Source organism: Staurois parvus, unplaced genomic scaffold (assembly GCF_062004578.1).
Source record: "Staurois parvus isolate SC_StPar_1 unplaced genomic scaffold, SC_StPar_1.0 ptg000052l, whole genome shotgun sequence".
Classification (NCBI taxonomy): domain Eukaryota; kingdom Metazoa; phylum Chordata; class Amphibia; order Anura; family Ranidae; genus Staurois; species Staurois parvus.
The window spans coordinates 273,623-296,477 of record NW_028317848.1 but is presented as its reverse complement, the minus strand read 5'-3'; the positions used below and the strand labels follow the sequence as shown (position 1 = coordinate 296,477).

General features: G+C 44.9%; 1 protein-coding gene across 1 annotated transcript; it reads right to left on the bottom strand.

Annotated features, from left to right (window-relative positions):
* Positions 1-1,928: 1,928 nt before the first annotated feature.
* On the bottom strand, positions 1,929-20,020 carry COX6C (cytochrome c oxidase subunit 6C). Its single transcript, XM_089666423.1, has 4 exons — positions 19,869-20,020; positions 11,825-11,958; positions 5,307-5,445; positions 1,929-2,056 (listed from the first exon to the last, which is right to left on the bottom strand). Exons 2-3 carry the CDS (start codon positions 11,936-11,938, stop codon positions 5,320-5,322), a joined length of 240 nt encoding a protein of 79 aa, XP_089522549.1. The 5' UTR covers positions 11,939-11,958; positions 19,869-20,020; the 3' UTR covers positions 1,929-2,056; positions 5,307-5,319.
* Between the last annotated feature and the right edge of the window lie 2,835 nt (positions 20,021-22,855).

Below are 22,855 nucleotides of genomic sequence, written 5' to 3'. Positions count from 1 at the left end.
TTATAGGTACTTATACAGCGTGTCAATTTACGTAGCACTTTACATATATTATACATTCACATCAGTCCCTGAACCTCAAGAGGTGTATAATCTAAAGTCCCTAATGTGTGTGTGTACATGTGTGCATGCGCGTGTAAACCGGAGTACCCAGAGGAAACCCATGCAAACCCCAGGCAGGTGGTGCTATGGTTGGGATTCAAACCAACAACCAGGCCAGGCAGAAGTGCTAATGATTTAGCCACTGTGCTACCCAAGGTTGATAATTTTCATGTCCATCAACTGATGGGCATCCTTACGTTCCTAACCCATTACCCAGTCCATATCAGGATAGATATCCAGCATGAGTGGTTTTTTGTTTTTTTTTTCCCCCATTGAGATCAGATGTGTTTTCAAAGTATTCCTTTAATGTTTTTGAGCAGTATATTATATACATACTTTTTTTTACACCAACACATCTCTAATAAAAACAAAACCTTCATAAAATTTAGGTTAAAATGGATTTTGCTACATGTATTTGGTATAAAAAAAAACAAACAAGTGTATATTAATTGGGTTGTGTGAAAGTTACAGCGTCTACAAGCTATGGGATATATTTGAAAAATCCTGATGTACTGATAGCATTTCTTGTGGCCCAAAAACACTACGACAGTTCAAATACCCCCCAAATGACCCATATTTGGAAAGTAGACAGTCTGAGGTATTTAGTGGGAGGCATGGCAAGTTTTTTGGAAAATGAAGAACCTAAATAAAACATTTGTTTTTTTACACAGTCACAAGGGCAGTGTCATCATAGGACTAATGTGGCGTGATCAGGGACAAACAAAATTTAATCTAACTTTTCCGTTAATTGATTTTCATTGTAAAAGCAAATGTTATGAATGTAACCCGTTCAAAACAGCTGATTACTAGGTACCTGAGCCAATCACAGCACCCTGTACCATGTGATTAGCTGTAGCTACTCATACCATCACTGTATATGAATGTGAATGACAAGGATAACAGCTTTGTTGACCTTGTGATCATGCCATTGCATAGTGATCACAGAATGTCCGGGCCACTCAAAGCTGCTGGGTACCAGGAGCCACAATCCACTGTGTCCTCCACACATCCCAGGATGATGTACACATATGTGATCCAGCCTGCCCATGCCACCCGTAGTAAATGTACTGTGGGCAGGTGGCAAGTGGTTAATCACCTTTTGGCATAAAAGGCAGATATTCACTTGCTAGTCCCCTTAGGTATATTAGGGCTAGCATATGTTATATTCATCATTACTATTATCAGGTCACTACAGCACTTTAGACTAATTACTGTTGCTGTAATTGCTTGCAGAAGTGTCAGCTGGAGTTCGGGTTCAATTTTTCCAGTACATCTAATACTCCCTTCCCCAGATTAACAGTGCTGCTGCTCAGAAGTGTCTCTGTTGCTCCTCCATTCAGACAGGAGGCACTCTAATAAAAAAAAAAAAAGTGTTACTGTCCAGATCCCATCTAATGATTGGTATACTGCAATATATGACATTTTTATTTTTGGCCCAATACTTAAAAAAAAAAACACACACCCCACAAGCAACCAACCAAAAAAAAACAGTTACTGTTCAGCCGGCACCTTGTTGGTTCTGATTGCTGTGATAACCAAATAGAGGCTATTAAAGTGTTGATATAATCAGGAACCACAGGTTCTCCAACATTAGTACTAGACCCTGGGGTTCCCAGTGAAAACCTGGTCTCTGTGCTGGAGGCACGCTCCCCCGCACAAAGATAGGTACGCATATGTGTGGCCTCACAGAAGACTATTCACTTCTGTGAGGCCACATGTGTACAGGTGGCAGGAAGGGGTTAAAAATTGTATGAACAGACTTAGGCTGAGAAGAGGACAACCAATAACCCATTACATACCACATAAAGCCACTGAACACGCAGGAAATATTCAGGATTTCAAATGTTTTATTTAACACATTTAAAGAACAGTGAAAAAAGAAGTCCAGTGGTGTACACCTGCACTGGATATTGCAATTCGCATCAAGAATGTCCAGCACATGGAGCAATTCAGAATCCTAAAAGAAAAAAAAAAAAAAAATAAGCGAGTAAACAGAATGTCACATCGATAAAAATTCACAGTTCAGAGCTGAAATCCTCTGCCAAACAACTGCATTTTCTAATATTAATGACAAAGACCCAAGAATCTACAGGCGATTTGCATAAAGTCATACTTTCCAAAAATGTTGCCATGGCTGCTCAATTTCCAGCACCACCAAAAGGCTCAAAACAAATAGAGTGGGAGTGAATAATATAGGGTTCAAACAACTAATTGACAATTATGAAAATAGTAGTCAAATATTTTCATAATCGAATAGTTGGTCAGCGGATTAGTTGGCCTGCATATCGAAGGCATTATTTGTTTACATAATCAGAAAATACAGCGCAGCACACGTACAGCTCAGTACACCATCCATACGTCAGTAAATGTCTGAGACCTTGTGACTGTGAATGTATGGGGAGCAATGCATCGTAGGGCATGTAGTCCTGGGCAGTGATAAAGGCAGCAGTTTTATTAACCTGCTATAGGGGTACTCTGTACTATATTTTTCAGCTTGTTATAGGGGTAATTGGAAGGTAAGCGCTGGTGGGGGACCCCAAAAGAGGAGGGTTGGGGATTCTCTGTGCAAAACCATTACATAACAGAGAAGGCAAGTATAACAAAAAAAATAAATAATATCCATGCTTCACTTTAAAGGCTCTGTGCAAGGATGATCAGCATCTGAACCTAGAGAAGCTGGAGGTTGATAGACTGGAGGTAATATAAAGGCATTACAATTAAAAGCTTACCAATTTTGTACATTGTTTAAAAATGATTATATCCTTGGTAAAAGGGGGAAAAAAAGTCTCCGCCTTTAGTACTACTTACATTTCCACCCCCACCCTTCAAATAGCTTCATGTCTGAACCCCAGCTTATATAAATATATTTCTAGTACTTTCACTGTTTCACAGTATAAATTAACCCCTTTTACTAGTGATTATCTGCTGTTTTTGTATTTTAAAAAGGCTTTTTTTTTTTTTATTAAACACCACGACAGGTGATTAAAATAAAAAAAAAAAAAAAAACCCACACACTGCTTTTAAGGGGTCAATTCACTAAAGGTTACCGCAAGAGATAACATGTAACTCATTTGTATAAATTACTGCATGCGGGGGAAAAAAAAAAAAATAAAATTACTATGTGGTATTTAAAAACGCAAAATGAAAAGTGTGCTGGTAAGTATAGCAAAAACATGCGGTAAGCGGTCAAGTCTAATTCACAAACATAACAGAAAGTAAAAAAAAAAATAAAATAAAGCAATATTTATCACCAGGGTTTTGTGGCAGTATCACATGTGGTACTATTTCAGATGCAGCATGGTGGTTCCCCCCCTAATCCTTAGGTTTGGTATGGATTTTGCAGAAGCGTCCCCCCCCCCCCCCCCATGACAATTTTTTTTTTTTGTTTAATTTTGGTTTGGTGTTTACCTTAACATATCATACCAGACCCAAAGGGCCTGGTACGGATGGGACTCCCACACTGTTTTTTTTCATAATCCTTAATTTCCAGCATGTTTTGTTTACATGCAGCTGTCATCAGAAAATCTACTGTCAGCTGCAAGTCACCCATTGTTAAGGACATGGTGACCAGCTTACTTAACACCAAACTTTTTTGGAGGGTTTTTATCAGATAAATCGAAACAATCGGCCAACTAATTGATTATAAAAATTGTTAGCGGCAGTCCTAGAGAATATATATATAGATAGATATATATATATATATATATATATATAGATATATATTTATACAGACCCAACCGGGACAGGGGCTTTTGGAGGGGACTGCAGGCTAGCGTCTGGCCTACTGACTATGGGACCTGGCATTTGAGGGGGCTTTATTCTTTAGGTGTGTGCCTGGTGTGACTTTTAGAGGAGTTTACTTCAGATTCAAGTCCATGTCTCCCCAAAACACACATACTCTGAGAATTGGATGATATGGATACAGATTTTGGGCCTCTGTGCCCAAACAAGCATTGACTGCTTCAACCCACTCCTGGATTCAGAGCAAAATGGTAATATAATCAAGCTCAAAACATGATGCTGAGGTGTCCTGCTGTAATCTGTTTATTAAGGCATTATGTATTTACTTGTTGTGTGCCTTTCTCCCACTGATAATTGAGTCGAGTCACCAATTGTTTATCTGTTGGCTGATCCTCCTGGAGGTTCCTACATGATGGAATTAGTCTTGTGCCAACTTTACCTCGTTACCTAATCATTGTGGGACGTTTATCCTAATGTATAATATTTGTTTTAATTGTTCTTGTGGGTACAGCCCCCATTTCTGAAGTGTATAAAATCTTGTATTTCTGTTTGATAAAGTGATTTCCTTTAGTTTTTACCTCAATCTTGTCTGTGTATGAGGCCTAGGGTAAAGGACTGGCATTAGCTCTTGGTCTTCTGGAAGTGTTTAGAGGGCAGGAGGCACTGTTCGGTGGACACACTCAGGAGGGGTCCCGGGCAGTCCAACACACACACTTTTCCCAACAATGTTTTTTTGTGCAGACTGCCTGCAGCACATGCACAGTGCAGTGTACCCAACCAATGGCTAAAGAATTAATTCAAGAAGTCATTCACAATCTGCATACAAGAAGGCTGGCTCCAGTGCAGTCATCTGACCCCGGTTTCATCCCCTAATGAACTGCTTCCCTGGAACAAGCATGCAGTTTGTGAAGTTTTCTACTCTTGCACTGACAACATGTAGGCAATATTTTCACAGAGGTCAATTGCTGCTACAAATCCCTAGCTAGCGATTTACTACACCATTGGGCTGTGCTTTGCCTATAACCCAACCACTCTCCTTCAGCAATTTGCAGACACTCCGATGGCTGTAACATTTCACAACAGAGTGATTGTTGCTAGTGATTTTGCCATCAGATTAAAAAAAAATGAAAGGAAATTAAATAGCTATTACAAAAATGTCAAGGTTAGCAATCCCATAGAAAATCCACTTTACTTTTAATGCTTGCAGCTACTTGCCAACTAGTAAGATCAGAATCAAAAAGGACAGCTGTAGCGCTTTTATCTTAAGTAGTAGTCATGAATGACACCTTTTTTACCCAAAAACAGCTAAATAATAAACATGACTTGTTGCCAACTTTGGTTATTTTCCTCGGTTGCCATGCTCTTGTGCATGTGTCAAATGATTTTGAGTCCTTAGCGCTCACACATCACATATACCAAAATAGTGTATATTGTGCTTACCACCAGTTATCTCAGACACTCATTACCTGGAATGTGGCCTCATTCGTCTTTGGGCCTCACACCCTGAAATACTCCAGCGTCCCTCATGGCTTCAAACTCCTTCACTACATCATAATTCTTATAGTAGTTGGCATATGCCCTCTTCCTTGGCTCAGCCACACCAAACTAAAGCAAAGAATAACTGGAATTATTACACTTTAATGGATTATATTTTGTACTAAACATCTATGAAAAAAATACAAAATAATAACAACAATAATAATTATAATATGGAGGACAAATGTTAGAATTTAAAATCTTTAGAGCAGCACTGACACCTTGCCCTACATGATCACAGAGAGCTGATCCAGCCTCCATATTCCCACCATCCCCACACACTTCTGCAGATTGCAAGAATATCCAGCACCTCCAAATATAGAGGTCACACCACCAAGGAGTCATCATCTCTCCCACAGGAAATCTCATCTACTTTCTTCAGCAGGCTCCTGGCTGTATAGTAAAGAGTGATCTGGGAGACTATGGAGCTGTCTGGTCATTTAGGGGCCTCACAGTTCTCAGGCACTCCCACTCCTCCTGGGAGCCCAGGACCACAAAATGTCAGGATGGTAAATGGGAGGACACAGAGATACAAATATTCTCCAATGTACTCTGCAGAGTGGGAACTCTGTGCCCAGTTAAGCACTTTCAGGTTCAGAGCTGTCAAGATAAGGTGTGCAAAGCTGAATGCGCAGAGGGCCCTGAGGTCTCCATAAACAGTGTGTATCATCTCCAATTTGCCCAATGCTATCACATAGGGGGGCTTGCTGGCCCCCTAGTGATAGCAATAAATGAAAAAAAAAAAAAAAGTGTTAAAAACTACTAATAAAATAGAAAAAGGCAAACCTTTCGCCCCATTTCGGATAGAGTAAGGGATGGTTATAACCACATCAGTTTTTTGCTACCAACTGTTTTCCAAAGGAGATTTTCCTCCACTTACTGTCTCTTTGACATATTAGAAAGTGTGAGAGTCTTTCCAAAGGGAAGGAATTTGTGGTCGTTACCAGAATAAGTTACCCCATTTGAAGATATCCCTTCTATTCCTGTTCTGGTGACAACCCAAAAAGTACCAGTTACACTTATCGGTAACGGTGTTTCTGGGAAACCTTCCAGGATGGCACACCTGAGAGAGGACTAGCTCCACTTGACAGGAAACACAATACAAAAAAAAAAACTAAGTTTAAATTACCCAGCCCTTCCCTCCACTGCTCAGTTATGCAAGAGTAATCCCGCACGGTGACACGAGGAGTCACGCTACTTTCCAGTGCAGACCACTGATGGACGGCGCACGTATCTGGAGGTAGGGCTCTGCCTATAGGAGTCCTGATACGGCGGTTGCCATACGGACTCCCCTTAAGGAACTATCCATCCCAGGAAGGGTGACCGTTTCTTATTGTCCAAGCAGGTGGTGAGTTGCACACTCCATTCATACCTGGACAACACGGCACTTCATACCAAGGATATCACAACGCCATATTCATTCACTGATCCCATGAGGATATCTTTATTGCCATCATTGAATGACTTACATGGAAGTCACACATCTATTTCAGCGCCCAGCTGAGGAAGCTATGTATCATCCAGGCTGATTCTAGTGCCTTATTTTGCCGCCATTTTGACACACATTTATTTATATTGACTCTGCTTGCCTTGATCCATTACCAGGAACTGCTTCACCAAGTGACTTATCCCATACCTGGGTTTGAGACTATTCACATACTGGGACAGATCTGAATTATATCCGGTCCAGCATATTGCCTTCGTATATGTACTTGGACTTGTTGCACTGTAACCATAATCTAGTTGACATACACATTTATCCTGGTGGTGCACCCCGATGTGTTTGCAATCTTGGCAGAAAACAATTTAGTCGTTGCCCATTCAGCATAATATGCATTTTGGCCTAGCCATGATGTCTTTTTTATTTTTGTTTTTAGGTTGTATTGTCCTACTGTCTATAGGCGAGGTGATGGCTACTATGCAGTTTTCATTAAACTGCTTGATACTGCAATTTTACTAATAAAAGCATTACATGATTACATTTTGGTGTACCGCCTTTTCCTTTATGTACAGTTTTAGAGGTGAAAAACAAGAAGAAAAAAAATATTCTGAACCAATGGACTGCCGACGCAGTACAGGGGATGACCAACGGACTGCCGACGCAGTACAGGGGATGACCAACGGACTGCCGACGCAGTACAGGGGATGACCAACGGACTGCCGACGCAGTACAGGGGATGACCAACGGACTGCCGACGCAGTACAGGGGATGACCAACGGACTGCCGACGCAGTACAGGGGATGACCAACGGACTGCCGACGCAGTACAGGGGATGACCAACGGACTGCCGACGCAGTACAGGGGATGACCAACGGACTGCCGACGCAGTACAGGGGATGACCAACGGACTGCCGACGCAGTACAGGGGATGACCAACGGACTGCCGACGCAGTACAGGGGATGACCAACGGACTGCCGACGCAGTACAGGGGATGACCAACGGACTGCCGACGCAGTACAGGGGATGACCAACGGACTGCCGACGCAGTACAGGGGATGACCAACGGACTGCCGACCTTTGGGTAGGGAGGGGGAGCGGGTACCTGAAGTTGTCCTTTTAGTGTGGGCACGCTGGCTTCTTCCCGCGCCAGCTTCTGTGACAGCCAGGTGCCCACTGTGCATGCACGAGAAGTGCTGCGCTTTGTGAATGGCCCGGCGCCTTCTGGGACCTGTCATGTGTCCCAGAACTTGCCGGGCCATTCACAAAGCGCAGCGCTTCTCGCGCAGTGGGCACCCGGCTGTCACAGGAAGACTACAGCGCTGGACAGAGGAACAGGTAAGGTCCTGCAGGAGAGAAGAGCTGAGCGGCCGGCCCGGTGTTCTGACATGGTGGCAGCGGCAGAAATACCAGACCAGCCGCTCCATAAGACGCACTGACATTTTCCCCCCTTATGGAGCGAAAAATACGGTAACTGCTTTTTTGTGAACTCTCTGTTCACACTGTTTTTTTCTATAGGTTTTTTTTGGTTACTGGACAGCATCTACTTTGTTTAGTGGTACCCACAAATATCTATGCCTCCATTCAGTTTGTTTTTTAAGAGTAATCCCGCAGCCTGGTGTATGAAAGGTATTCTGCCTCAAAATAACACCAGACACGGGTGAGAAGTAGGCCTGCCGTCCTGGAAGATTTCCCAAAAACACGGTTACCAGTAAGTGTAACTGGTACTTTTCTCTAGTAATTTTTCAGGACGGCACACCTGAGACAAGGATCGAGGTCTACCTCAGAGCGGGACCACTGCCTGTAAATACTTTTCTGCCAAACGCCAGGTCTTGAGGTGACAACAGCTCTACCCTGTAGTGCCTCATGAAGGTGTCCTGGTTTGTCCATGTGGCTGCTCAGCAGACTTGTTCAATAGATGCTCCGGTAGGACAATCTTCTGTGTCCTATGAAACCGTGAGGCCACCTTTGGCAAATAAAGAGACCCTACCTAAGCACTACCCTGTCCTTTAATACCACTAGGAAGGGTTCCTTAATCGACAGGCTCTGAAGGTCACCTACCCTCCTTGCCATTGTGATGGCTAAAATATCAAATCCTAGCAGAAATCTGTGCCGCTGGCTCAAACGGTGGCTTGGTTAAAGCCAAGCTGGAACATTATGTAACTTAATGGGGTCATTCTTTCCCTGGCCCTCAGAAACCTCTTAACTAGGGGCTGAAATGCGAGTCTTCAATCCAAAAAGACTGATAAGGCCACCACTTGCACCTATAGGACGTTTACCGCTATACCTTTATCCACCGCTACTTGGAGAAAGGCTAGGCTTATATTTTTCCAGTGACCAGCTTCCTACTGAGAAGAGTGTATTACCCTCCCAGAACACCTTCTTACAATCTCCCTTTCAAAAGCCAAGCTGTTAACTTTGGATTGGGGTGCAGAGTTGGCCCCTGCAAGAGGAGATCCCTCCTGACTGGGAGACGCTGTGGGGGCGACATGGACCATCTCTTCAAGCTGGCGAACCAGGCTCTTCTTGGCCACCACTGGGCCAGCAAGAACAGACTACAGCTTGACCAGGTCAGCTTCTGTAGTACTCACGGGATCAATGCCAGAGGGGGGGGGGAATGCATTTGCCAACTTGATATCCCATTCCTGCGCCAACGTGTACAGACCCTCGGACCCCTGCTCCCTGGCCAAGGAAAAATACTGCCTCGCCTTCCTGTTTTTCCTGCAGGCAAAAAGGTCTATTTCTGGGCTGCCAAAAACCTGACTTATCTGAAGAAAAGACCTTGGGACTGAGTTCCCACTATCCCTGGTTCTGGGATGTCCTCTGAGGCATAAATAGCCCTTAGGAGCCCCTCCATATTCTCCACCGCAAAAACGGGTCTACCCGATCTAGATTCCTCGCTAGCACCTTCCAAATCTTTCCCCTCTTCCAGGGAGCCTTGGTCACTTCAGCATCCCCTATTTCTTCCTCCTCTGACCTGAGAGGACAAGGGACCCAAACCCCCACCCCCCACTGCTTCCCCATCCACGTCCCCTCCTGGGAAGATGACCCTTCCCTAGAGGACTGAATATCCACCTCCCTAGATGTCAGAGCCGTCTTAAAGGATTGGAAGGTGGCTAACATCTGTTTGCACGGACAAAAAATCCTTCATAAGCGCAGAGGTTTCTTTCCCTGATAACTTGTGGATACATTTGTAACAAAAAAGGGTCTGGCATGGTCTTGCAGGACTTTCTCAATGCAATAAGCCCACCATTTGGAGTGGGGGGGGCTTTAGCCTTAGACTTCTTATGGGCGCTCTCCTGGGTGGTTCCACATGGCTCTAAGGAGAAACAAAAGAAGGGGCCCCGATTAGGGCGGTGTTCCTTCTCCCCTAGGTGCACCTGTAGGGGAGTGGGTAAGGACTCTACCCCCCTCCTCTCCCCCACCAGCCAAGTCAGATTCACTGCCTGTGGTCTTCTCACACGCCTTCCATTTTCAGCAGGGCCCCTTCGGGACTGTGACACCATCGCCAGGCTCCTGGGTCCACACTCCCAGAGGTGATTTCTGGAGGCTCCTCACCGGCCTCATGAGGAAGGGAACACTGACCGGCACAGCCATGTTTAAGGCAGAAGTCCCGCCCTAACTGGAAATCTAACTGAGAACAAGGCTTGGTCCACAGCCTCGCTCCTGCTTCCACCGATCCTAGGCTCTCTGCCTGCCTACCTAGCAGAGCTAACTCTGGACGCCACCACGACTGCCCCACAAAAACGCATGAAGCGTGATTCTTGGTTCCGGCTGGTGGTTCCAAGGCACCCACGAGATAGTAGCTTCACGGCCTGGTCCTCTTCTTGTCACCCCACGCCTCCCCGCTGCCATGAATGAGGGAAGAAGAGCACCTGTCCCCGGGAACACCAGGCACACCCCCCCGTACCCGGAAAGCTCCTACATACTGGGAACCCCTGGATTGGGCGAGTGACCCCGGTTCACAGCTTGCCATCCTTGGCTCAGCTGCTTAACCCCCCAGGGGGGACCTTCCGGCTTCCGGTCAGTGCCTTTTATTTTTTATTGTGTTTCCTGTCAGGTGGAGTTAGTCATCTCTCACGTTTGCCATCCTGGAAGAGGACTAGAGACATTTGGGATTTTTTTTTCACCTTTAGTAATAAATTTCCATAGCGAATAGAGATGGTGAATTATAAAAAAGAAAGAAAAAAAAAAAAAAAGCCAAACACACATTTAGTATAATGCCACACTGGAGTGACAGCAATTATTCTTATGGAGTCCCTCATTTATAGTCAACTGTAAACTGATGAGCTGTAAAGCCTTTTAGGGCTCAGACAGCCACTGAGACCTGTCCTCAGTGCAAAGCCTCTCCATTTACACAGCCACATGTCAATATTTGACATACAGTTTGAAGTAGGGAGGGAGAGGGAGATTTTTTAAATTCCCCCCCTTTTAATAGTTGAACTAGATAGACATTTCTTTTTTTCAACCAAGCTATGCATGGAGGACAGGTCTCAGCACTCAACAACTTGATAAAAAATAATGTTCTTTAGTAAGGAACATTCTAAATTAATAATAATGCTACCAAAATTATTGTGTGCTGTAAATTGCCTCCAGCATTGCTCCGGTTTCTTCTTGTCCCGGGCTGCCATTTTACTGAAGCGCAGAACCCTTGAGCAGCAGTAAATCTTTAGGATGTCAGTAAATCAGGCTCTAGTGGCTCTCCACAGTACTGAGAATAAAGTACAACTGAGGCTGTGCAGAACAAAAGGAGACAGTGCATTACTGGATTTTAAACTGTATAGGCACTTATTTTTAACATTTTGGGGCCTTTAAGAAAAAAAAAAGAAAAAAAAGTAGGATTTATCATGTGCAAGACAAAGAAAAAAAAAAAAAGCTTTATGAAGTGACAGTTCATGAGTAAAATGCAGTCATCACCGTATGCTCAACAGACTTGCTTTTAAGGTGACGACACCATTGCCGAGGAACTAAACTAAGCATAAACAATTACAATCAGAAGGAGAGATCACCTTGTACAGAGCTACAACACTCAGGGAAAAGATGAAGGCTCCAATAACGTGGAATCTCAATCTCTTGGCCAGAAGGCCTCTCATCTGAGGTTTAGTCAGAAGACCCTGTGACATGATGGCGTTGGTAAGTAAACCTAAAAAAATAAACAGAACAGTCAGTGACAATGACATTTTCATGCTGATTGAGCATTACACAGTTCCAGATTAAAGTTACATTCCAGCCACAATGTTCCTTGTTTGCACATTACACACATTTACAACACGTAATATTCTGTCCTTTTTCTGTAATAAAGTTACTATCATGAGACCAGGACTGGGTGACACTGGTGGCCCTCTTGAAAATGCTGGTTGCCTGGCTGTGCCTCAATTTCATTTAAGAAGCATGCTGTGAATGAGCCAGGAAAGCTTCTGAAAAAGCCAAATCAGCAGCATGGCAGCCAGGGAACCAGCATTCAGAAAGGAGAGGTCAGCAACAACAGCTGCCATACTTTTCTCATGAAAGAGTTACCAAGTCTTATTTTAGTGGTCTAGTTCTAGTGGTCTAAATCTTTGTGACAGTGCATGCTCCAGGACTGGACCTGACATGCTTGTCCCAGGTCAGTGCCTCACCAAATAGTGAAGCCAGAATAAAGAGGACATCCACAGAATCAGACAGCAATTGCAGAGCAGTTATTTCAATCCACGCAGGCTCCCTTTAAGCGCACAATTTAGAGGGTCTCCTTACCAGTCCTATGTCTCATAGCAGGTGACAACTCACACTACATTGGAGTGCTCTGAATTGCCCATCATGCAGTAGCAAGAACACAGTTGGGCCCAGTTACAAGGACATCATTAAAGTGGCAGTAAACTATTTTTTAACTTACCTACAGGTAAGCTCATAATAAAAGCCTAACTGTAGGTAAAACGAATATCTCCTAAACGTGCAGTTTAGGGGAGCTTTTTTTTTTTTTTTTTAGAGCTGGCCTATGAGCTCCGAACGGCACGGCACTTGCCATTCCTTCAGAGTACCGTCCCATGGCTTGGGTCTGTGATGTCATCGTGGCCCAGTCAGTCAGACGGCTGGAGCTCACAAACCTGGAAGGGAAGACCAGGTGAAGATGGAAGTCTTTCCAGTGCTGACAAGCCACTGGAGGGCTTCGTTTTAGGGCAAGTCCTACACAATGGGCTAGTATGCGATGCTTACTAGCACATTAGATCAGCTTTAAGGCAGACCTATACTTAAATGTGAAGTTAGGTCACTACTGTGATGCTTACTGTTTTGACTTCCTGGGGAGTTAGCTGTAAATGAGGATCTGCAATGCAAGCATCTCTCTGCTAATACTTCATTCATGCCATGTATATGATTCCTGCTGCCGCTAGATCATTCTTACTATCAGTCATCAGCTCACCCTCTGCCACAAAAATATACTGTAAATGTTACATTGAAGGACAGTGCCAAGAATCAGCTGCAGAAAGATTACAGGACTAGTCCTTGGCCCTCTGCTGGACTTGTCCTGAGCACAGCTTCCACAGACTCTTTAAAGTTTGGAAAGGTCTAAGGAAAATAGAATCCTGAGCCAATAACCTGCCTGTACTACACATGTGCTCACACTGCTGCCTTCTTAGCTCTAACATTCTGTTAGGGTTGCGATCTGCCATGCCTTAGCTAGTCACAATGGATCACCTCTTGCACAACAATAGAACTTTCTGCACCCATTACATTAAGCAGGAATTGACAAAGGCATAACATATCACCTGACATTTTATATGTATCTAGAAGGTTGTAGTAGTGAGGCTGAACAGAAAATGAGACGACACATTCAGCATGATGCCCAAAAACTAAACAAGGTGGCTTTCCTCTTTAGAGAACACTTTTGTTGTGTAGAGTTTAAAGAGGTTGTAAACTCTTACATATACCCAGTGAAGTGACTGGCCTCAGGTGTTACAAAGATGAAACAAATACTTCTACATAAGTTGTACCTCTCTATGTGCAGCCATTTGTCCTGTACATCCTTGTACAATTCAGAGATGCAAAGGATCTTTCACAGACTCACATAGCAAAGGGCAGGGAGCTGCAGAGCTCCGAGGGGACACAGGAACAGATCTAAGGCTGTCAATCACAAGCTGTGTGCTGGAGAGAGATGCGACAGGAAGGCGCTTCTAAGTGTAGTATATCCAAGTTCAACTTTAATAAAAGCGGCTAAAAACACAGCGTAGCAGGGTAAAACAGGCTCTTTGTAATCCATTATTTGCGGGGCTCTATCCACTAAGCAAGGAACCACTGTGCCAGCCTGCAGCTGCAGGGAGAGCTTGAGATAGGATATTAAAGATGGCTGCCGCTCTTCCGAGACTGCTAGAATGCACGCCATCCAAGGAGCCACAGACCGGAAGTGATGGGAGCGTGGAGACGATCACATCATATTTCCATCCCTTCCTTTCTTCCACATACCCCTCTACCATGTATATTATTCATATCACCCTTATGAGTTAGATATACATACTTCAATACAGCCTTCATATTATTAACAATAACTTTCTTCCGTATAGTCCAGCTCAGTTTTTGTTTTATTGTTTTCCGATCCATTTTTAGTTTCCCCATCCGTTTCAGACCATGTCACTTTAATATAGTCTGCTCCTTATCTACACCACATTTGCTCCGGGAGGCATGTACCTTTGTCTCCCCAGACTGCCCCGTTCCACCCCTCCACCCTATTTATTTGGCTCTTCCTTAGCTTGAGCATCGGTCTTGAAGAAAGAGCTCTGTGCATGCTCTGAAACGCGTCACCGCACATGTCACTTCTGGTCTGTGGCTCCCTGGACGGCGTGCATTCCAGCGGTCCCGGAAGAGCGGCGGCCATCTTTATTATTCTATCTCAAGCTCCCCCTGCAGCTGCTGGCTGGCACAGTGGTTCCTTGCTTAGTGGACAAATGGATTACAAAGAGCTTGTTTTACCCTGCTACATTGTAAGTGTTTTTAACCGCTTTTATTAAAGTTGAACTTGGATATACTACACTTAGAAGTGCCTTCCTGTCTCATCTTCCTCCACACAGAGCTTGCTTCCACTCCCAGAAGTGCTGCTCAGTACAGGTGTTCCAATTCACCATCCACCACTGCCTGCTATTCTTCCACCGATATGCCCTGCTACACATTCTACGGTGTGCTGGAGATCCCTCCCGTCACACTTTTAGCTCTGTGCTGGAGATCCCTCCCCTGTCACACTTTTAGCTCTTGGTGTCAGGAAAATTGGTCAGAAGTGACTCATGCTGATAACAGAAGAGATAAATGACACTTAGTGCTTTGGAGAGAGTCAAGCAAACACTATAAAAATATGTGCTTTGTAAAAATTTCAAGTCTGAGGTTTACAACCACTCCTCCACGTTGTGAGACAGAGCTTCTTTTGGTGGTATTTAATCACCACTGTTTTTTTTTCCAAACAAGCCAAAAAAAATCAAAACATTTTTTTTTTTTTAAGTTTCTTCCTTTTTGGTCTTTTTTATTTTTTTTAGCAAAATAAAAAAAAAAGTTTTAGTTTCGGTTATAAAATTTTGCATACGAGTAATTTTTCTCCACTGATGGACACTGACAGGCGTTACTGATGGTCAGTGCCCTGATTATCAGTGTAAATGTCCCGTCAGAATTGGCAAATACTGGCCCTCTCCTCAGGCTGTGAGTGTGTGAGGAAAGGACTGCCGATAACCAGCAAGTCTGTTTACAAATTTGATAAGCCGTGATTGGGCACAGCTGATCACACGGTAATGGGCCGCTGTGATGGCCCTTTACTGTGATCTGTGAATAACTATGTCCGAAGGACACAGCAATCACAGAGTGTGCCTCAAGGAACATCTATAGACACCCTCCCAGAACTGGACAACCGTGTTGTAGCCGTCTCTTGGCTATAATGCGGTTGGGAAGAGGCCAAGGTAGAATTCCTAACTAGCCTTAAAAATGTTCTCTCCCCCTCCTGCTACCTATGCAGAACAACCTGTATATAAAAGGTGTGTATATTTACCCATTTTCAGCTTGCTCCGGTGTAGTCATGTGATCTCCCGTGTCAGTCAGTCAGCAGCTGCAGGGGAGAGAGCGCTTATCAAAGGGTGGGAAATCTAGGAGCCGTGCCATCACTTGTAGACTCCTATGTCCCAGCCACTGTCAGCGCTCCCTGCTCTCCATTGCAGACACTGCTGGCTAACAGAGCTCAGCAGGATCACATGACTGGAGACGGCTAAAAATAGGCCCCTCCCACAGCTCTGCTCTCTGCACAGGCTATGTACAGCACAGTGATGGGGTCACTGCTACTTCTACAAAGTGGTTCAAAGGCATTTGGTGCACACAAAGTGAATTTATATAATTTTTATCCATTTATTAATGTTTTTGTGCTTGGAGTTAAAATAAAACCCAACATAGTCGACAATAATCCTCTGACAACAGAAGGATTTAATGCATGAGCCAAAATGTTTGTGTGCATGTTGTCAGTGAGACACCCAGGAAGCAAGGGTGCAGCCCTGCTGCCAACGGCCTCTCAATCTATGCAGTGACTGGACGTTATATTGAGCAGTACTAGTGTTTAGGGTGAGAGAAGTATGGGACGTATGGCCAAAACACAGTGAGGAGGTATAGGCAACTGACAAGCACAAAAAAGGGAGCAGCACACTGCACTATAACTGCCTAGGGGTCTTCGTAATAAATATTTTTTAGGAGACTAGCTTCTAGGGAGCCACATGCAGCCCTTCGTTTAGAGGGGCCCCAAGGGCTGCACAATTTAGGGCTCATTCACACACTCAGCCCCATGCAGGGGCCAGAGCAGTTTACTTTTTCTACCAGCACTAAGGGGTGTGCAGGCAGCCCATAGAAACTGAATCGACACGCGCTAGCTGTATGGACTCACCAGCTGGATCTGACAGGGACACAGATCCAGGAGCACAGGCTATGTGTCTGGCCCCATGCACCCATTTCCGTGTGCCTGTCAAACTTGGCTGTGCATGTGAGTCCTACAGCCAATATGTGTCCATTTAGTCTCTATGAAAACCGGGAGGGGGGGGGGGGTTGGAAAAAACAAAACTCAGTCAGCAATCCCCAAATCCTACTTTATTGCTAGGGCATGAAAAGCATTGGAAGTTCACCCCTGGCATTATAGGAGTTAAAAGTCAACAGGCTTCCAGAGGGGCTCCAAGTAACCTATAAGTATAACTAATAAAAACAAAGTAAAACTAATAAAAATCTTACAAAGCTGCACAGTTTTTTTTATCTACTGTATCTTCAAAGCATAGGCTGTTTTCTAGAAGAGGTGGACTTAGTCCTCAAAGTGGTATTAAAACGCAAAATCAAAACTGTATTATATTAAATTATTTCAGCTTTCCAATTCTTATATGTGGTGACTGTATTACAGGGTGATGGGTGGGGGGGGGGGGGGGGGGGGAGGGACACACTACTCATCCAGGGACTAAATTGGGGTCCCAATCTACATTGCTCAAAAAAAGGAACACTTTTTAATCAGAGTATAGCATCAAGTCAATTAAACTCCTAGGATATTGATCTGGTCAGGTAAGTAGCAGAGGGGGTTGTTAATCTGTTTCAGCTACTTTGGTGTTAATGAAATTAACAACAGGTGCATTAGATGGGCAACAATGAGACAACCTCCAAAACAGGAATGGTTTTAAAGGTGGATGCCACTGACATTTTTTCCTTACTCATCTTTCCTGTTTTTCACTATGTTTGCATTTGGCTAGGGTCATTGTCACTACTGGTAGCATGAGGCGATACCTGAACACTACAGAGGTTGCACAGGCAGTCCAACCCCTCCAGGATGACATCAATACGTGTCAATGCCCGAAGATTTGTTGTGTCTCCCCGCAGTCTCAAGAGCATGGAGGAGATTCCAGGAGACAGGCAGTTACCCTAGGAGAGCTGGACAGGGCTGTAGAAGGTTCTTAACCCATGAGCAGGACCGGTATCTGCTCCTTTGTGCAGGGAGGAACAGGATGAGCACTGCCAGAGCCCTACAAAATGACCTCCAGCAGGCCACTGATGTGAATGTCTCTGACCAGTCAGAGACAGACTTCATGGAGGGTGGCCTGAGGGCATGACATACTCTAGTGGGCCCTGTGTTCTGACTGGCACCATAGAGCTCGATTGTCATTGAACACCAGAATTGGAAGGTCCACCACTGGCGCCCTATGCTTTTCACAGATGAGAGCAGGTTCACCCTGAGCACATGTAACAGACATGAAAGAGTCTGGGAAAGCCATGGAGAACGTTATGCTGCCTGTAACATCGTTCGGCATGACTGTTTTGGTGGTGGGTCAGTGATGGTCTGGGGAGGCATATCCATGGAGGGACGCACAGACCTCTACAAGCTAGACAATGGCACTCTGACTGCCATTAGGAATTGGGATGAAATCCTTGGACCCATTGTCAGACCCTACGCTGGTGCAGTTAGTCCTGGGTTCCTCCTGGTGCACGACAATGCCCAGCCTCATGTGGCAAGAGTATGCAGGCAGTTCCTGGAGGATACAGAAGTTGATCACTGAATGGCCCCCACACTCGCCTGACCTAAATCCAATAGAACAGCTCTGGGATATCATGTTTCAGTCAGCCAAATCACGCTCCAGTGTCTGCTCTGTTAACCACTTCCCAACCGTGCTATAGCCGAAGGATAGCTACAGAGCGGTTGTCTAGTTCTGGGAGGACGTCCTCCCAGAACACGCCCCCTGTGCACCCCCAGCGGCGCTGGTGACCGCTGTGTCCTACGGACACAGCTGATCACGTGATACGGTAAAAGGCCAATCACATCAGCCTTTTGCCACGCGATCAGCTGTGTCCAATGAGAGCAGATCACCAGGTAAATATAGTTGCTGCCTATCAGCTGCACTTTCCTCACGCTATCACAACGTTAGGAAAGTACTGCTGAGAACTGGCAATTGTCAGCTAAGGGATCGGCACTGATCATCAGTGCCTCCCATTAGTGCTGTCCATCAGTGCTGCCTCATCAACGCACATCAGTGAAGGAGAAAAATTACCTTTCTGCAAAATTTTATAATAGAAAAAGAATATGGGTACAGTGTTGCATGACCGCGCAATTGTCAAAAAAAAAAAAAAAAAAAAAAAAAAAAAAGGAGGGGAGCAGTTTTTTTTTTATAGGAGCCTGGAAAGGACCAGCGCGTGGTAGTTCACTGAGGACTACAAGCCTAAATCTGCAAAGTATCTCAGTACTTGTAATTGATTTATTCACAGAACGCTGAATGAATGACACCGCCATGTGGGCAGACTCCCTCACAGCCATGTTCTTTTCAAACAGCGACAGCTGGCACAGGGAACGTTTCCTATGCTCGAATCGCAGAGCTGCTGCAGGAGCGGGGACACGTTACATGTTTCATCACAGGTGGAACTGCAAAATGTTCCTGAAGGTGAACCTATCCTTTAACCTTTGCGCTGTTAGAGCAATTTTTGCTCACACATTTAAAAAATAATTTTAAGCCTGAAGATTACAAAACGCCCAAAACATTATATATTTTCTGAAAGCAGACACCCTAGAGCAGAGGTAGGCAACCTGTGGCTCTCAAGCTGTTGCAGGACTACAAGTCCCATCATGCCTCTGCATGTCATAGCTGCAACTCAGTTTTGTAATGTTGCAATGCCTCGTGGGAAATGTAGTTCCACAACAGCTATAGAGCTGCAGGTTGCCTACCCCTCTAGAGAGTAAGATAGTGGTAGGTCCAATTTATGTCACATATTACCACAAAATGTCAGAAAAAAACAAAAAAAAAAAAAAACCACACACATGACATACACCCCCCTGCGCCTCCTCACACGTGACATACACCCCCCTGCGCCTCCTCACACAGGACATACACCCCCTACACACAGAGAGGAACCAGCACTGCTTCCTGTGTGCGGCTCCCCATATGACAGGCCAGGAGCCGCCAAGGACAGCCGGTGGAGCCTGTGACACCAGAAAGAGGTGTCCGCCGCCATAGAGGGAGCCGCACGCTGCTGATATACCGGCTATAGCGCAGCCCCGTCCTCTCTCCCCTCCCCCAGTGTATGCCGAGACCATCTACCGCTCACCTCCACTAATGCCGTGTCCTTCCTCAATGTGACAAACCTGGGCGGAAGTAGACACAGTATACCCCGCCCCTTCCGGTCACGGATTCCGAGCTGGCCCAAAACTCCTGCTAACTCGTGCGCCTGCTCTGTTCTGTACTCATCTGTGACCTCACAGGAGAGTGGGGGGGGGGGCATGTCCGGGCTGATCTCCGGCATGAATGGGAATAGTCCTGGGTCTTCGTGCTCTGTGTCCGTGCAGGAGAGCAGACAAGTGTTGTCTATAGGAATACATGTATATGGGTGTAGCCTCCTCCATCCATTCCTAGTACGCCATTGTACAAGTGTGTCCTAGGCCCGGGTCACACTAGTGCTGGCTGTACAGCCCATGTGCGGCTCAGCAGTGCGTTCATCTGTGTCTGCATTTCACACCAGGAAAACGTGCATGCGCCTTTCCAGAAATGCATCCACAGGGAAAACGCTTGCAGTTCTTGCACCCACGATTGCAGTGCAGGCTGAGATACATGGGGGGCGCTGTTCAGAATGAATGACAGCCCCGCACATCTTGCTGAAGCATTGCAAATAATGTGAGCATTACAGCATGAAATAGACACATCATATGACAGCATAGAATACATTACCGAAGCTATGTGGAAGCTGGAAGGAACAGATCCCATCGGAACCAAAGTGCCCAGTGGGTCACGGAGAAGCCATAGGTGCGACCAGTTGATGAGCCCATACAGCCTTGGTAAAATCCCAGCGTCAGAGCGTCCTCTGGCCACTAGGGGAGCTTCCACTGGTCTTGCCTGAACCTTCGCCTTTTAAACCCTTTTTCTGGAAGCAGTCCAGTAGTGGGCGGTGCCACACCCACTGCAGGAGGGGCTAGCAGAAGGGTTCCGCTAGGATAACAGTCATGTTCAACCACCATATTCATTATCTGAAAAGTCACACTTTTGCTTCTTATCTACCCCAAAACCTCTTCTCATCTCCCCCAGACTTAAGGATTTCTAACTTAGATGTCCTTAACCACTTGCCGCCCTGCCACTGTAGAAATACGGCGGCACGGGCAGGCAAAACCACATTTTAAAACGTGTGTTTTGTAAACGCGAGGTGCGCCTCAGCCCTATCCCGCCGATCACCGCCGCGGATGTCAGTCGCCGGGTCACAGCCGGTACTTACCGGCTGTTTCCCGGCGATCGGCGGCAAACAGTGACAGAGAGCACAGCTGCAGTAGCTGTGCTGTCTGTCACTTCCCTGACAGCTCAAGGACGAGCTGATCAAGAAAGAAGAGTTTCTCTCTCTCGATCAGCCTTGTCCCGTCAAGCACACACCCCCGCCCCCTAGTAAAACACTCCCCCTCACACAGATAACCCTTCCCTGCAAAATAAAGTTAACCCCTTCCTCCCGAGTGCCATTAGTACAGTGTCAGTGGGGTTTTTTTTTGCACTGATCACTGTACTGGTGTCACTGGGGATGTCAGTGACCCCAAGTCAGTACCCCCCAATGTCAGAATTTCCGCCGCAGTCCTGCCATAAGTCGCTGGTTGCTGCCATAAGTCACTGGTCGCCGCCATAATTCGCTGATCGCAGCCATTATTACTATAAAAAAAAAACAAAATCCCAGTATCTTTCCCGTCATTTGTAAACGCTAAAACTTTCACATAAACCAATTAATTTACACGTATTGGGTTTTTTTTTAGTAAAGACATGTCGCAGAATGCATTTTGGCAGAAATTTATGACTAAATTTGATTTTTGCATTTTTTTTTACTGGACATGTTTTATAGCAAAAAGTCCAAAATATTGTTTTTTTTTCCTCAAAATTGTCAGCCTTTTTTTTTATAGCGCAAAAAATAAAAACCGCACAGGCAATCAAATACCACCGAAAGAAATTCAATTTGTGGGGAAAAAAAGGATGTAAATTTCATTTATGTACCATATTGTATGACCGCGCAATTGTCCGTTAAACTAGCACAGCGCTGTATAGCAGAAAAATGGCATAAATTGCAGTATTTATACCATAGTTTGTAGACGCTATAACTTCCACACAAAGCAATCAATATATACTAATTGGGATTTTTTTTACCAAAAACATGGAGCAGAATACATTTTGGCCTAAATTTATAACCAGCTTTGAGTTTACTATATATTTTTTATAGCTGAAAGTAAAAAATATTGTTTTTCTTCAAAATTTTTGGCCTTTTTTTGTTTATAGCGTGAAAAATAAAAAGCGCACAGGTGATCAAATTACACCAAAAGAAAGCTCTATTTGTGTGAAAAAAAGGACATAAATTTCGTTTGGGTGCAGCATTGCATGAATTAGTGCAGCGCCGAGTAGCAAAAAGAGGCCTGGTCATTAAGGGGGGTAAAACCTCTGGAGCTCAAGTGGTTAAACAGGTTTTTATCTCCTAATGTGAGGTTACTAGATGCCATAAACACGGTTCATTCCATAAACAAGGTTTTATCTTGCTCTCAGCAGAATATCTTGTGACTCTGTTCCTTTGGCTAAAGAAATGACATCAAGTCACCTCTCATGCCCCTGGCATTTGCGCAACAATGCTTCATTATAAAAATTACCCAAGAAACAAAGGATCCAAGGCCAACACATTTCATAGGCATTACACCTACAATGGACAACATCAGCCAAACAAGGACACTAAATAAGGCCACCGTAGAAGGTGGTGACAAGTGCAGGTGGTGACCACCCTCAAGAATTCATGCTGGGTCCCTCAATACAAAGAGTCACATGGTACAAGTGTATTGGTGCCAATACCTCTGTCATCAGAAGTCATTTAGAAGTGTAGACACTGGCTGGGGTCCCGATGACCCCACAAGATAGGTAAGTACGAGGGTTCTTCAACAAGTTTCCACACATACATTTTCATTGGAAACGGTGTGGGTGGGACGAGTAGTACATGGTCATGTCTAAGAGTGTCATGTGACTAGTCTTTCTGGCAACCTGGCTGACCTTGCAGTTTAGTATAAGAGTTTTCACACTGCGGTGAAGATGGCT

Excerpts from the sequence above, each read along its gene's own strand:
- COX6C (XM_089666423.1), bottom strand. The coding sequence starts at position 11,938 with ATGTCACAGGGTCTTCTGACTAAACCTCAGATGAGAGGCCTTCTGGCC. Across the intron at positions 5,446-11,824 it reads GTGTTGTAGCTCTGTACAAG|TTTGGTGTGGCTGAGCCAAG; the intron begins GTGATCTCTCCT and ends TCTTTGCTTTAG.